This window comes from Monopterus albus, unplaced genomic scaffold, assembly GCF_001952655.1.
Source record: "Monopterus albus unplaced genomic scaffold, M_albus_1.0 scaffold127.1, whole genome shotgun sequence".
Lineage (NCBI taxonomy): Eukaryota > Metazoa > Chordata > Actinopteri > Synbranchiformes > Synbranchidae > Monopterus > Monopterus albus.
Genome location: NW_018128007.1, coordinates 591,359 through 607,078, shown reverse-complemented (window position 1 = coordinate 607,078; position 15,720 = coordinate 591,359). Strand labels below are relative to the sequence as shown.

The following is a 15,720-nucleotide window of genomic DNA, read 5'->3' as shown; positions in this document are numbered from 1 at the left end:
ACACACACACACACACACACACACAAACACATCTTACATGTCACTTGCTAAGTTTGCTTAACACCAGTAACACTGAAAGCAATGTTTGTCAAAGTCCTCTAATCTTGATTTACCTATTTTAGTTCACCCACTCCATTGACAGAAGCTTGATAACAATTTAGCACATGAAATTAGTCACAACTGGCTTTATTTGAAAAACATAAATTAAAAATGATAGATAAATCATGCACCTAATAGTTCTAATATCAGAAAACAGTAAAAAACTTCCAATCCGCAGTAAAATGCAACTTTTCTCAATCAAGTATAAGCAAAAAAATAACTCTGTTTCATAGTTACTTTGCATGGTGAGCAGGGCTGGAAGTTTTCTGTAAAAGTCTTATTTTATTTAGAAAAGAAGCCAAAGTTCTCAAATGTTAAATATTGTCTGTAAACAAGCATCTTTACAGACAATATTTAACTAATTTTGATTTAAATCAGAAACACTTCAAAGAATAAATATATGGTGGCGTGTAAGTTTGCTTAACACCAGTAACACTGAAAGCAATGTTTGTCAAAGTCCTCTAATCTTGATTTACCTATTTTAGTTCACCCACTCCATTGACAGAAGCTTGATAACAATTTAGCACATGAAATTAGTCACAACTGGCTTTATTTGAAAAACATAAATTAAAAATGATAGATAAATCATGCACCTAATAGTTCTAATATCAGAAAACAGTAAAAAACTTCCAATCCGCAGTAAAATGCAACTTTTCTCAATCAAGTATAAGCAAAAAAATAACTCTGTTTCATAGTTACTTTGCATGGTGAGCAGGGCTGGAAGTTTTCTGTAAAAGTCTTATTTTATTTACAAAAGAAGCCAAAGTTCTCAAATGTTAAATATTGTCTGTAAACAAGCATCTTTACAGACAATATTTAACTAATTTTGATTTAAATCAGAAACACTTCAAAGAATAAATATATGGTGGCGTGGTGGATAGCACCGTTGCCTCACAGCGATGAGGTTCCGGGTTCGGGCCCCACCCGGGACCTTTCTGTGTGGAGTTTGCGTGTTCTCCCCGTGCTTGCGTGGGTTCTCCCCGGGTACTCCGGCTTCCTCCCTCAGTCCAAAGACATGCAGCTTAGGTTGATTGGCCTCTCTAAATTGCCCATAGGAGTGCAGGTGCGTGTGTGTGAGATTGTTCGTCTATGTGTTAGCCCTGCGATGGATTGGCGACCTGTCCAGGGTGTACCCCACCTTCGCCTGATTGCTGGTCGAGATTGGCTTTCACTGTATGCTTTGGGTCATTGTCTTGCTGGAAAATAAATCTTCTCCTAAGCCGTAGTCCTCTTGCAGACTGAATAAGATTGTCCTCCAGGGCTGTCCTGTATTTAGCTACATTCACTTTACCCTCTACCATTACAAGTCTTCCAGGGCCGGCTGCTGAGAAGCATCCCCACAGCGTGATACTGCCACCACCGTGCTTCGCAGTGGGGATGGTGTGTTTGTGGTGATGTGCAGTGTTTGGTGTCCGCCGAACATAGTGTCTTGTCTGATGGCCCAAAAGCACCATTTTGGTTTCATCAGACCAAAGAACTTTCTCCCACTTGACCATGGATTCTCCCTCATGCCTTTTGGCGAACTCTAGTCAATATTTAATATGAGTTTTCTTCAACAGTAGGTGTGTTGGACAAATGAGGAATTTGACTCTGGTACATCGGGTCTTAATGTGTGTATACATATCTCCATGCAAGGGGCAAGTAAACCAGCATAAGGCTGTGTAATTTAACAAAATAAGCAGTATTAACAAGCAACAAACAGAAGAACCCAGCCTCTCTCACTAGTCTCCTTCTTGCACAGTCACTCATTTTGTGAGGACAGCCTGATCTAGGCAGATTTAGACATGCACCATATTCCTTCCATTTCTTGATGATGGAGTTAACTGAACTGCCTTGGAATTTATTTTGTATCCATCCCCTGACTTATACTTCTCAATAACCTTTTCTCTGAGTTGCTTGAAGTGTTATTTTGTCTTCATGGTGTAATGGTAGCCAGGAATAGTGATTAACCAGTGACTGGATCTTCCAGAAGCAGGTGTCTTTATACTACAATCACTTGAGACACATTCACTACACTCTGGTGATCCCATTTCACTAATTGTGAGACCACTAGCACCAGTTGGGTGGACCTCTATGGAATTAGGTCAGTCATTTTAAAGGGAGTGGATATTTATGCAATCACTTATTTCCCACTACATATTTTTATTTAATTGACATTGCTTTGTAGAAACCTGTTTTCACTTTGACATTGAAGAGGTTTTTTGTAATTCTTTTTCAGAAAAGTTAAATTATATTGACCATGATTGAAATATAAAATCAATAAAAGGGTAAAACATCCAAGAGGGTGAATACCTTTTCTAGGTAGGCTAGGCTGGCCACCAGCATCTTCCAAGGCTGAGAAATCAGTATCAGAATCTGCTTTAATTGCCAAGTATGTTGAACATACAAGGAATATGTCTCTGGCACTGAGGCTCTCAGGCAACAGTTTTAGTCAACAGAGAATAGAACTGTGCTATCAAAGGTAGGAGAAGCATGAGAGAAGGAGAAGGGGCACTATTCATAAACATTATATACATATATACACATTTCAAGCTATATATGGACCATGCAGTGATCAGAGAGTGCAAGTGCTGCACAGGGCGTCCTTTATTGATGGGACAACTGACATGCTGTCTGTATTTGGACAGTTTGTGGGTGATATTTGCTTTGTTAAAACCCCCTAGAACAATGAGTAGTGAGTCCAGGTGTTTCTATTCTATGCTAGCTATCTGGTTGGCCAGGCCTTGCAATGCAAGGCCTGGGGAGTGATATAAACACCAACTAAAATGAACAAGTAGATTTCTCTCTGTGAATACAATGATCTACAGTTAAAGGATGGTATAATCACAAGCCAGCCTGTGAATTCAGACCGCAGGCTGGCATTCCACACTACAGGAAAGATGCGACATCACTCTGTCAACTGTGATGTAAATTTTGTGCCAGTAGTCTACAAACCAAAACAATAACGGCGGATGCAGCCTTGTTGGGTCTTCAAGCAATTTTTCACTTCATGCAAAATTTGTTAGCGTTTGTGACACCAGGAATGCTTTGACCTGTAAGTTAAAGAGAAGCTGAGAACACTTTGGGGCAGAGAGGCATGCAGACTTGAGACAACGCTGATAGTGTTGTGCACATATGACATCGTCAAAATGTAGCACTTGGTCCCGGACTGCCAGCTCACCCTTTCTACACAGAGCACATCTCCCCTTTGTTTCGCCTCTGATAGTACCTCCCAAGGTGGACCATAGGCAGAACGAAAATACCACGCCATTCCGGCTTTGCACCTTACAGACAGAAAATGAGACAGAATAAAGGTGTACCAATCCCACCTTGAAAAGGCGGTTTATAAGGGGCTTGACTTTGGAGGCTGTCTTTTTGATTTAATATTTGTGGGCTGCAGCTACTGTGAAAGTTATGTTGTTTATGTTTATGTAAGGCGACAGTGGTTCAGTGGGTAGAGCAGTCGTCTCCAACCAGAGGGTTGGAGGTTCAAATCTCAGTGCCTGCAATCCATGTGTCGATGTGTCCTTGGGCAAGGCACTGAATCCCCAAGTTGCCCCCAATGGTCAGAGCCATCGGTTGAGTTGGTGCCGCAGATGGCTACCTCAGTTCTGTACCAGAAGCAATTTCAGAAGCAAATAAAGGTGATTATTATTATCTAATTGTTGTCTGCCTGGGTGTTGCTCTATTCTGTTCTTTATTTGATAAGACGAGTTAGGTGTCCATTAACTTTTGAAAGTGTTCTCAGATAAACACTTCACAGGACACTGTGTGCACTGTGTTTCATAATTTCACATCACTAATCCATTCTTGGGCTTTTTCAACAAGCTGTTTGGTATGCACAAGTAAACTGAACCATTATTAATACTACAGTACTAACCAGCATCTTTCAGATCATGAAGAAAACAGCCTGGTAGGAAAGCAAATTAAGAAATCCACCAATCAAGTCTATTCTGAACATGAATACTCACTGTAGCAGGCTGCTGGTCTATTCCTATTAACAACGTTGCATCAGCATACACAAAAACCACTGAAAATGCAATCAGTCACACGTGCGTTCACACATACAGATACAAAGCTGTTGGCAGTATCTGGCCTCCCATCAATCTGTAGTTCTGGGGCTATGCTGTGTTGTGCACAGAATTTACATGTATCTTAAATGATAACAGTACAATATTTAGGTTTGAAAAAATGTGCAGAATAAGACTAAATAAAATATACATAAGCTACTGTAACTGGTGGAGAGACAGAGGGCCGAAGCAGCAGGTCCAGCAGTTCAGAGTGCAGCAGCAGGAGAAACAGCTGGTACAACTTGTGTCTTGTTAGAATGCTGGTGTAAATGCAGGAAAGCATGCATTGTAATATCTTATCAAAAGAAAGTTAATGTGCAGTTACAAGATGTAGTGATTTCCTAGTTCATTGTTTGTCAAGTTTTAAGTCACCCAGCAAACACCCAATGTTGGAAAGACATGTATGTGATGTCTATACCATGTGGTCCAAGACCTTTTTATATATTTGTAAGACATGTGGCAGAAGGTCAAAACCCGATGCTGGATATGACTCATAAGCCCCCTTTCCCACCACCTCGTACTGGCTCAACTCGACTCAGCTCTATTCACTAAAGCATACAGTATGTGTGGAGAGGTGAAAATTTCCGCTCCTCGCTCACTGAGCTGTTTGCCCGCTCTGCATCCCCGCTCAAAGCCGCACCACTCATTATCACTCAGCGCTCAACTCAGATTACATCCCGCTCCACTCAAATCACACCCACTCACTCCAAAAAAGGACAAAAAGTCTGCAGTATTTCACTTTTAGCTTAAACCATAGCCTTATATCCAAAAGAACTAAAAAACTATTTTTTCAAAATAGAAATTTCTAATTACAGTTAGGCCTGTGTAACAAGGAATGTAAAATTCAATGAATCAAGGTCCTAATTAAAATACACACACATATATAAATACTGTGTGTACATACACACACACACACACGTGTATGACCCTTCAGTTTCCAATTTAAAGGTCTTTAGGAACTCCATTACTGAATTCGCAATGGTTGATTTTTGACTGAACAAGAACTGTACAAGACACAAGACCAACATTCTGGGTCAGGCTTGGGCAAGCTTCGGGTTCGTGGTGTGAGTGGCACCGGAGCGAAATTGGAGTGGGACATCGGATGACACTCCCTCCTTTTTAAAAAATCCGCCCGCTTGTGCTCTGCTAGCACTCCACTCACCTGCTCACACTTGTATTCAATGCTCTTACAGGCACTTTTTTTTTTCTTCTGGGACATGGTCATAGCCTAGTTTACCAACAGGTTTAAGCTGTCAGTTAACCACCAGCACATGTTGTTACATTTGATGCCTACCAGCTTGCACTGCTAAAGAATATAGGAATATATATTTCTGATTCCTCTGATTTATAATTCCTCATTGAAATGTTTTCCCAGACAGCTAGTGGAGAGAAACAGAGGTAAGGAAACCTGTGTTTTTTAATGCTGCAAGAAATCTGTGGTGTTGCCTCGCACTGTCGCACCTTAGCCAGGCATGTTCAGCATGTTCCTGCCATGCATCCTGTGGTGTAAAACCAAAGCAGGCCCAGAGGGCCGACATAACCTATTGTTTCACTTTGACATGAATGTTTGTGTTGTTGTGTTGTCGCTTGGTCAGTAACCTTTGGCTTTGTTGACTTCTGTGGCTATTTCAGTGCAGCTAGCAGTATCAAAGTGAAACTTTTTGATGTAGTTTTTCTTGTTCCACTCACTCATTTACTCTGCAGGTTTCTCATGAAGCCTGCGGAGCAGGGCAGAGTGAAACCTGCAGAGATACCAATCAAATTATTTAAAGCCACATATTAATGGCCGTTTAAATTACAATTTCAATTTGAAAATGTTCAGCCCTACACAGTGCTATTTATCTGTCTAATATTTTATTTTAATCACAGAAAGAATGCCACAGTAAAGGACAACACCAAGTTTTAACTTCATCACTACAACTCCTATATAAATGTTTGTCTGAATATGGCCTTAGAACGTGACCTAATGGGGTGATTGTACAAATGTGGGTTGACCCAGAACATACAGTACTTCTATCTAAAATTACTCAACAGTTTGGATTCTTTTTGCTGAAATTACCTCCAGGCCCTGCTGGATGTCACCCAGATTAAGATTTGACATATTATCACCACTTCACATTATAAGATCCATAATCCACCCAAAAGTAAAAAGTAAGTTAAAAATATATTGATCCTTATAACGTTGAAAAGCCACTTAGATGTTATTTCATCAATAATATTTATCCAATAGCTAATATAATAACAGACTGACATGGGCCACAGCATAAAAAGAGTAGGCTACTTTTACTTCTGACCGTTTGAGCAGCCTCTCCTATATTTTATTTCAGTTACTTAAAGTAAGAATGCAGGTGTTTACACAATTAGGTCTACTTGTAATGGAGTATTTTTATTCTGAGACATTGCTACTTTTCCATAAGTATACCAGAATACACCTACTTGAGTAAACGCTGGAGCTAAATACTTCTTTTACACATGATTAAGCCGAAGGCTACTACATATATGCGTGTCCAGGCTAAACAGACTGAATGACAGAATCGGTGTTTGGACTTGGGGGTGGTGGCAATGGAATAACTGCAGAATTGACCGGACAGGCGGACGACGGCGGACTCCGGTCGGGTAGCCTGTTAACTGTGTACAGTAGGCGCACCCAGGCCCGCTGTCAGCTGCACCCCAACCACATTCACATCATAATTGCTCCGAATTACCTGTGTCGAACGGTAAAACGCAGGTGTCGGTGTGTTTGTCAGTGAGTGGAAGGGAGAGAAATCACGTCTCTTATCTGAACGACAGCAGTAGGTTATGTCGGTGTTGGCAGTGCACTGGCATACCGGAATTAAAGACCCCGTATCTCCCCATTAACACTAAAATTATCAGTCAAACATCCGCATTAGTCCAACACTCACTTTGCTCTTGACCTCCACCACGGTGTCGGTGACTTTTAACGGCGTCCGCTGCTGCTGCTGCTGCTGCCTTGACATTTTGCTCCCCGATTGGCTGTTTGGCCGAGGCACTGCGGATAAAACCATCCACCGGTATTATGGTTGTTGTTTCGTCAGATAAAAGAAAAAAATAGTTGGAAACATAAAGCAGGCGATGATAGCAGAAGCGGTCCTTTCACCTGTGTTCTAGTTATCAGTTTTCCGTCAACACTCTGTTAAAGAACAGCCCGCTGTAGATGCTGGTTGTCTCGCGCCGTCCCGTGTCAGCGCGCTGTTATCCGGTGCTTACGACGCGGACATAACCAACACAGGGAGCGCTCGCGACAGGTAGCGTCCATTAAATCCAGTATGGGATATGAAGTGCCAGTGTAACCCGTTCTCCTCCCGCAACGTGACGAGACTGGACGACGACAGAGGGGGCGGGGCATGACGCTGGACTAATAACAACACAACCCTATCACTACTACACGTTCATAACACGTCTGCTAGAAAGTAACACCCCGCTGTTTACTGTAGTAGCCAGCTGCTTCGAATCTTACACCTACAGGAGTACTAGTACTCCTGCTCATGTATATGAGGTCCCAAGCACAATTTGACAACTGTACCATAACTGAGCAAAACAGCAACCTATTGTAGGCTGTTGTCATGTTTTCCATTAATTGTACACTATAATCAGGTGACAACAGCTTATTGATTAAGATGTAGCCTAACACTCTTATTTCACATCAAAGTTTGTAAATTCATAGGCTACAATTTTTTGACTCTGTGTCTATGTCTGTGTGTTCTTTTATTTGCTACAGAGGGAGGTCATTTTTGACAAGTGAGGACATTTTGTCTGGTCCTCACTTTTTTTGATTGTTAAAGAGCCCATGGCATGCTTCTGCTTGTTTTCTGACTTATCTACAATGTTACAACAGTGAATTATCATCTTAGATGTGACCTAAAGCTCAAAAAAATGAATGGCCTTAATCTCCAGGCGTTTGTGTGAGCTTGCCTGACTTCCACTGTGCCATTGTAAAAGCAGAATTTTTCAACTGCATGTGGTTTTGTGGATATATTTTCCCTCCTGCTGTGACCAGAGGTTGTGGAGAAAAATACAGGGCCTGAGGTTACTGCATGTCCGGGAATGTTCCTGTACAGGGACCGGCTGTTTTACCTGACTGGGTAAAGTATGTGTATGTGTGGGTGTGTGCATGTGTGTGTCACTGTGACTACATAAGCAGTGTACCTACATCCAGCACAGTAGCTACTCTGCAGGGATAAGCACTATAATGTAAAAGTCACAAATAGTTCAGATATGGAGAGAATGGAAGCCACATCAAACCACTGTTAAAACCTAAGTTTCATAGTCCCTGTCCCCATGAAAAAAAGCTCAGTCCATCAACCTCACAAGTTCATCTCCTGCTAAAACTACTCATGAAAGCTATTACAGTTTCTGCAGCCATCCATAAACACAAAATGTAAATCATAGGCTATATACCATGTTTAGTCTTTTGGCCCAAAATGCAGCCATCAACAATATGAGTGTACACAGCTTTGAATCAAGCTCATTGAACAAATCATTGTTTCTTTTCCTTACAAAGACACTTGTGAGAGGTGAAACTACTGTATATTGTAAACCTTGTGGTAAAATATTTATATTTTAAGAGAGAATCTGGGTTGGGGTTAACTGTCCTGTGGGTGTTTGAACACTGCAACATTTCAGCAGTGGTTTTAGTGTTTGGTTACAATGGTGGTGGAAACCACTTGAGCAGGACAGACAATTGCAAATTGAACAATGCAAAAAAACTTGTCTTGAGATTGTCTCAGTATCATTTTCTTCATAAAATGATTATTTTGGCATTGCACCTACAGTAGCTACAACCCTGAACTCTTAACCCCTATGTCTGCATTTTGGATTTAATAGTCTGTGTTTTTGTCAGAATAACTGTCCAAATCCCAAGGAATGTTTCTAGAGAGGACTGAAACCAAATATTTTGAATCAGTCCATGGGTGCTGTTTTTGACAACTACTACCAAGTGACATAGTTTTCATTTCCATTGCAGTCTTTACACAGTTCATAGACTAAAGCCAATAATCCTTGTTGATATACATAGGATTAAGTCATGGGAGCCCAGATAACAGTGAGCAGGGCTTTACTCAGACAGACTGTCTTACTATCCCATCCATTAATGCTGGTATAAAAAGCTATAAAAAGGTATAAAAGCTATTGTCTGAGGTCATCTGATACATGCCATTGCCTGGGACTTTTGTCTTATGTCTTTTGTTTTCTCAGGTGTTGTCAGTGTCAAAAACTGTCAGCTAGGAGTCACCCTCTGTGTTCCACGTGGTGAACAATGTTGCAGACAAACTTAATTACAACCGAGTAAACTGAAGAAAAGGAAATATTTAGTTACTCTCCAAATTTTAGCTCATCACACAGGTGAAATATTATCTTCAGAATTTATCAAAACACTGAGACTTTTAGAGTTCAGGGTACAGATGATATGTAGAAATGGTTTAGTATGGAACGAAGTTTCAGTTGTGTTTTAGTTGAGCTTTTCACCTCTTTCTTTTCTTCCTCCCCTCCTTCTTCAGATTTATATTCTGTGCTAAATGTTCCTAATCACATTCAGTACCAGCTGGTACTGGGGCCTGTGTGTGTGTGTGTGTGTGTGTGTGTGGCAGGGCCCCTACATACTTATGTAAGAGGCTGTAGTTACTAAACAACATGTAAGCCTTCCAGATAAAAAATACATTCCAATGAGAAGAAATGAAAATGTTTTTATAAACAAAAGCATATTTTCTTTCAGGTCTTTGATATCTTCTGATGATCCCTCTTTCACGCTCCTCACTTTCTCCTCCCCTCCCCCTCCCCTCTCCTCCTCTTGCCTTGACAGTCTTTCCCTCCATTATCTCTTCTTTTTTCTCTCACTCCCCTCCTGTTATGACCTTTCCACCCCTTTCCCATCTTCCATTCCCACCCTTCCTCCTGATCTCTCAGTGATGATGGAATGTAGGAATGTGAGGAGAGTTGGAAAAGAGAGGACTTGGATTGGCAGTGTGATCTCATACTGCTAGCCAACACCATGATGCTTTGATGTGTGCGTGTGTTCTTGTACTCACTATATGGTGAGGACCAAAAAAGTTTTCTTTTTTTGTTTGTTTTTTTGCTACAGACTGAGGCCATTTTTGGTAAGTGGGGACATTTTGGCTGGTCGTCATTTTCTGAAACACTTTCTTGAGAGTTAAGACTTGGTTTTAGAGTTCAGGTTAGAATTAGGTTTATGTTAGGGTTGGGGGAAGGGTTAGGGTGAAGCATTTAGTTTTGATGGTTAAGTGTTAGGAATTTGGGTAAGGGGCTAGGGAATGCATTATGTCAATGAGTGTCCTCACACAGATAGAAGTACAAGTATGTGTGTGGGTGATCAGTATGCTCTTTAGCTAATGGAGACACCTACCTTGAATGTGATCTGTCACTAGCTGTTAGCATTTGTTTTTCTGGAACATAAATGTGTATTAGTAGGGCCCTACTCCACCTCCTAGTGAATTCAGTAGGCTCTTCACCTTTGCCTTCATGGCTACAATAAGAAATTGCAGGGCGGCTGTGGCTCAAGAGGTAGAGCAGGTCGGCTTTTAACCGGAAGGTTGGCGGTTTGTTTCCCGGCTTCTCCAGTCTACATGTCAAAATGTCCTTGGGCAAGACACTGAACCCCAATTTGCTGCCAGTGATGTCACCAATATGCAATTGAGAGAACATCTGTGTGCAAATGGGTGAATTGGAAATAATATAAAGAGCTTTGAGTGTGTGTCAATGCGTAGAAGAGTGCTGTATAAGAGCACATGATATGTGGAGCATATCAGGTTTAAGTTTGGGTTCAAATTAGCACCTAGCTGAAATGGAAAACAGACAGCTGTCTTCCGTTTCAAAATCCTGTGATTTGTTGCTCTTAGCGTGACACCACTATTGGTGGCTGTTGTTCCAATCATGATTACAGCAGCCAGTAGAGGTTTCCTAATTATAACAAATATCACTGGCATGCACACTGTGGCCTACTGTGTGGTTTCCCCCTGCAGCATAACTATGGTTAGAAACCTTAAACAGTCATGAGTCCTCGTGCAAATTTTGTCTTGGTGTCGACATTAGAAGGTTTTTTTCTGATGAAAGTTCTGTGGGTCCATCTGAGAAGTGTGCTCGGTAAATTCCAAGGATTGTTAGATTTTGAAATTTTGCTGCACTAAAAGACATGTTGGCCTGATGGTGATGCTGGAGGAAAGGTAAGGTGCTCACCAGAATGATTAGAAACCATCCTCTGAACATTCACATTTCAGGGCCAAATGAACACAAGTTATTGTTACTGTCTTTCACTGAGCCAGAATATTTGGTTAAACAGACAAACATGTGAATTTATAGTATGTTCTTTATACAGTCAAAAATTGACTGAATAGGGATTTAAATTGTTACAAAAGCATATCTTTCATTTCTCTCTGGTGATAATACCCTATGCAGATAGTTCGGGTTTCATTTGTCCAGGTGTCAGCCTCCAGCCAAATAAGTGGTGGTGCATGGAATCTAGTGAGTGGTGCTCACAGCACTGACACCAACTTTATAGAGAAACAGTGGCCTCTCACTCCTGAATTATTCCCAAAATACACAGAGCGGTTTTCAAACAAACTCGTTTCTACTGAAAACATAGTCCCTCTGAAAATCATCTTTGTGGATTATCCAGAATAACGGCCTTTGTTTCTGGAAAGACACACTGCTGTTGATTTTTGAAAGGGTCAACAAAGCACAATATGAACTGAAATATTAACGGTCTTTAGGCAGGTCATACATTATGTATTTCTGAAATAACCTGTCACAAATCAGTTTTAAAACCTTTATTGCATCTAATTGATATGTGCCCGTATACTGTATATTCCTAATATACATTTATGTTTAATCAAATTACCACAAACTTTGGCAGATAGCAACTATAGATAACGTAGTATTTCCAGTACATGGGTATTGGTTGGTTTTTGATTATGTTGCAGTATGTGTTCATACTGCCATTTGTGCTGCACCTGTACTCAAATAAGATACTCTGGTGAGTAAGATTTTCAAATTCTTTTCCATAACATTGGCGCTCACACAAGATATGCAGTTTTAGATACTTTGGTTACTTACTTTTTCACCTTTATTGGGTTGTCTGGATGCAGACTGATCAGAACTATAGGGCAATAGAAATGGAGATGACATGTAATAGAAACCTCCAGCTTGAATGGTCCTAGGAATGTTGTGATTATTTGACCAGGACACCTCTCCAAGAGACAGATTCAAGAATGGCCAAGTAAGCAAATACAGTAAATTCACGTTTAGTCTCAGATATGACTCAGGCTTTAATAGCTTGCCTGTGTCCCCATCAACAAAAGGTGCAAAGAAAAGATTGAAGGAAAAAATTTGAGAAGAGAGGACTCAAGGAACAACACGACACATCAGCTGTGTCTCAATTCAGGAGCCACATCCTGTGAAGGACATGGTCTACAAAGGCGTGGCCTTCATAGCTGTGAAGGCCAAACTGAAACAAGACAGTCTGGTCTACGGCAGATTTCTTATTTACATTACCAACTGTTTCTGCCCTTACCATTGCACTTTGAAACACTGCCCTTGTTGCCCAGCAACCTTGACACCTGCTTTGTGCCAGCATGTAAAGAAACCTGAGATAGGGTGGGCCACAAAGGAACAACAGTTGAAGCCTTCTTTGCCCAGTGAAAAAGGGATGCAGTTCTTGGCTGCATGTAAAAAAAATGGGACTTTGAAATGGGATGGCCTTGTCACAACACTGTGACGTAATCGCTCTTCAAATGCAACCTTCGAAGGATGTGTCCCCTGCAATGAGACTCACCTGTCATTTTCTCCTTCATTGGAACCATCCAATCACAAAATGATTTTTGTTAAAGGGGAATATCATACCATTATAAATTTCCATTAAGGATAGTGTCATGTATCCTTGCTGACCTATCCTCCAATGAGCCTTCTTGCTCTTCGCTCCTCAGAGCAGATATAAGAGTATTTGGATGTCCTATTGAGCCTTGCTTGATGGAAACGACTGGTCAAGCATGGATTGAGAGCAAAGAACAATCATGTACAAGACTAGAGATGTACCAATGGGGGAAATGCTCATTTTTTAGTAAAATTAGGTTTCAGTCCCCTCGCAGGTTAATCCCACCCTGACTACAATATTGCAGTCTCTCTCATTGGACTGAATAATGAAAGGCCCATTTACTGAAAAATCCCCTATGTTCACCATTAAGAGATTGAAAAATAATCTTTTTTGAACTGAAATGGAGCTACTATTGTGGTTTCACCACAATTACTACATTAATACTCTAACAACTGGTAATACCAGTAAATAGGCCATTGTGTGTGCGCGTGCATTTGTTTTTATTTTCTGTGGGGTGGGGACTTTACATTAATTTCCTGGAGGCATACTCTGTCCCTAACCATAGCCACAACTTGCCTAACCCTCACCTAAAACCAAATTGTTACTCTACAGTTCAGTGATTTATATGGTTGTGGCCAGCATCTGGTTGAGGAAGACCAAATCCCCACAGTGTGAGTGTGCAAACAGGTACTGGTCCCCACAATGTCAGTAATACACAAACACACACACATCCTTGTTTTCACTACTTGCGGGGTGAAAACAAGGATGTGTGTGTGACTTACCTTACAGGGATGAGTGGGGACCACAGAGAAAGCAGGTCCTCACAGTATTAGTAAGTGCCTGGTTTAAGGATTCCACAAGTTCCACAGAAAACCAAAGCAGTGAGTGTGTGAGATGATTATACTGTACATCACTCTACTAACACAAACTACATGAATTCTAACCTGACTCACAGCTGAACTTGAATTCTGGGTATGTATGAGTAAAAGAGTGAAACAGAGATAAAGAGAAGTGTATGTGGGGAAGAATGTCAGCTATGTGTCAAGTTAGTGAGCAAACCTGTTGCTACCTTTAATCTTGTGCTCCTATATATATATATATTATTTCTCCTTACGAAAACAAACTAAAACAGTAACTTCAGCAGATCCCAGGAACAACATCAGAGATCTCTGCCCAGAAGAGTGCAGTACTAAATACAGCTAAGATATTGTGGAGAACCCTTAAACTCCCAGGCCTCTGGTAAAGGACCTGCAGTTGAAGAAGACACATACACTGCCCGTAGGGGTGGGAAGGGAATTCATGACCAAAAATATTGTCCCCCTCTGCATTTCTGTCAGATAACACACTACTTCTCCAAGAACATTGAGAAAATTGTTTCAGTCACTAATTCTTTGGTATTTTCAATGTTGACTGAACAAGATGGCGCCAGTGTTGGTGGCTGCTCGTCTGTTGCTCTCATTTTGGCTGGTGATTGCGGCGTATTTAATTTTTGGTGTATCAAGGACTGAGTCTCTACTGGTGTATGATCGTCATTTCCTTTTGGGTCTTTAATTCAAAGGGGATGATCTATGTGTGCTTGGATGTGATGGACGAGGAACTGTTCCCCCGGATTGTTGGGGATTCCGCCTATCTGCCTATCAAACTTTTTTTGTAAGCAGTGCACTTTACCCCTGCCTATGTTTTCTAGCTTTGAAATGACTTTACTTGAGGTGGGTTGTTCTGATCCTGTGCTGTTATTTATAGGCTACTGAGATATAACAAGGATTTTGTGAATGACTTTGCAGATTTTATGGTCGGCATTAGACCTCATTATGATCGTCTTCTTATTCTGGGTGATTTTAATATACACGTGTGTTGCCCCGATAAACAACTGGGGAGGGAATTTTTAACTATTATTGATGCTTTTGATTTGGTGCAGTGTGTGTCTGGTCACATGAACGGGGACACATGCTGGACCTTGTTCTCTCTTATGGTGTGCCTGTGTCTAATTTAAATATCTGTATGAATGTTTTTTCTGATCATATGCCCATTGTTTTTGAGGCGAAATTGTCTTGTGCAGTGGATTCTTTGCGGGCCCCTGCTTGGCGCTGTCAGACATTAAACCCATCCACTGCTGGTTTGTTTGCCACGCATTTGACCAGGCTATTGCGCGTGCTGACATGGCTGCTGAGGATACAGAGGGGCTTAGCGCTTTGTTTCATTCCTGGTCGGCCCCATCTGTAAATTCCACTTAAAAACTGAATTTTTGTTACCAAAATATGCAGAATGGTCTATTGTCAACCAAAACACTAAACTGGGGGAACTATTTTCCTGAGAGTGGTGCTAAATTAGCCTACATTTAAAACCTTTATTTAAAAAAATCTCAATCTTAAGCTAGTTTCAGATTTTGAGATTTATCCAATGAAGTCTTAACAAATGCTAAAGACTTTGAATGCATCTCCTGCATATTTCCAGACTGGAGCCCTGTTGCCATATTGTTCTTACAGCTGTAATTATTGTTATGTAGACTACATATGCAAATTATAGTATGTAATACTAGCATTAAACAGTGGACAGTTCCTAATAAGTGACATTTTGTTGTTCCTTTCAAAAGGCCACTTGTAAGCATGAGCGGAAGGTTGCCAGCTTACGCACTCAGCAGCAGCACATTTGCAAACGTCTGCAAGAGGCAGAGACTCGATTCCTGGACAATGATGGCTTGCTTCATCGTATCGAAAATGAGATTAAGTT

At 40.9% G+C, this 15,720-nt stretch overlaps 1 protein-coding gene across 2 annotated transcripts in view; it reads right to left on the bottom strand.

Moving 5' to 3' along the window:
* The window catches only part of pard6a (par-6 family cell polarity regulator alpha), a 41,837-nt gene extending 34,377 nt beyond the window's left edge, over positions 1-7,460 (bottom strand). The window contains exons 1-2 of one of the 2 annotated variants that reach the window (XM_020612776.1): positions 7,267-7,460; positions 7,052-7,158 (exon numbers count right to left, since the gene is read on the bottom strand). In XM_020612776.1, the coding sequence (XP_020468432.1) occupies positions 7,052-7,126 (75 nt within the window). In that variant the 5' untranslated portion in view covers positions 7,127-7,158; positions 7,267-7,460. Of the gene's footprint in view, positions 1-7,051 lie in introns of both variants that reach the window. The other variant, XM_020612774.1, reaches the window with a different exon arrangement.
* Positions 7,461-15,720: the final 8,260 nt, after the last annotated feature.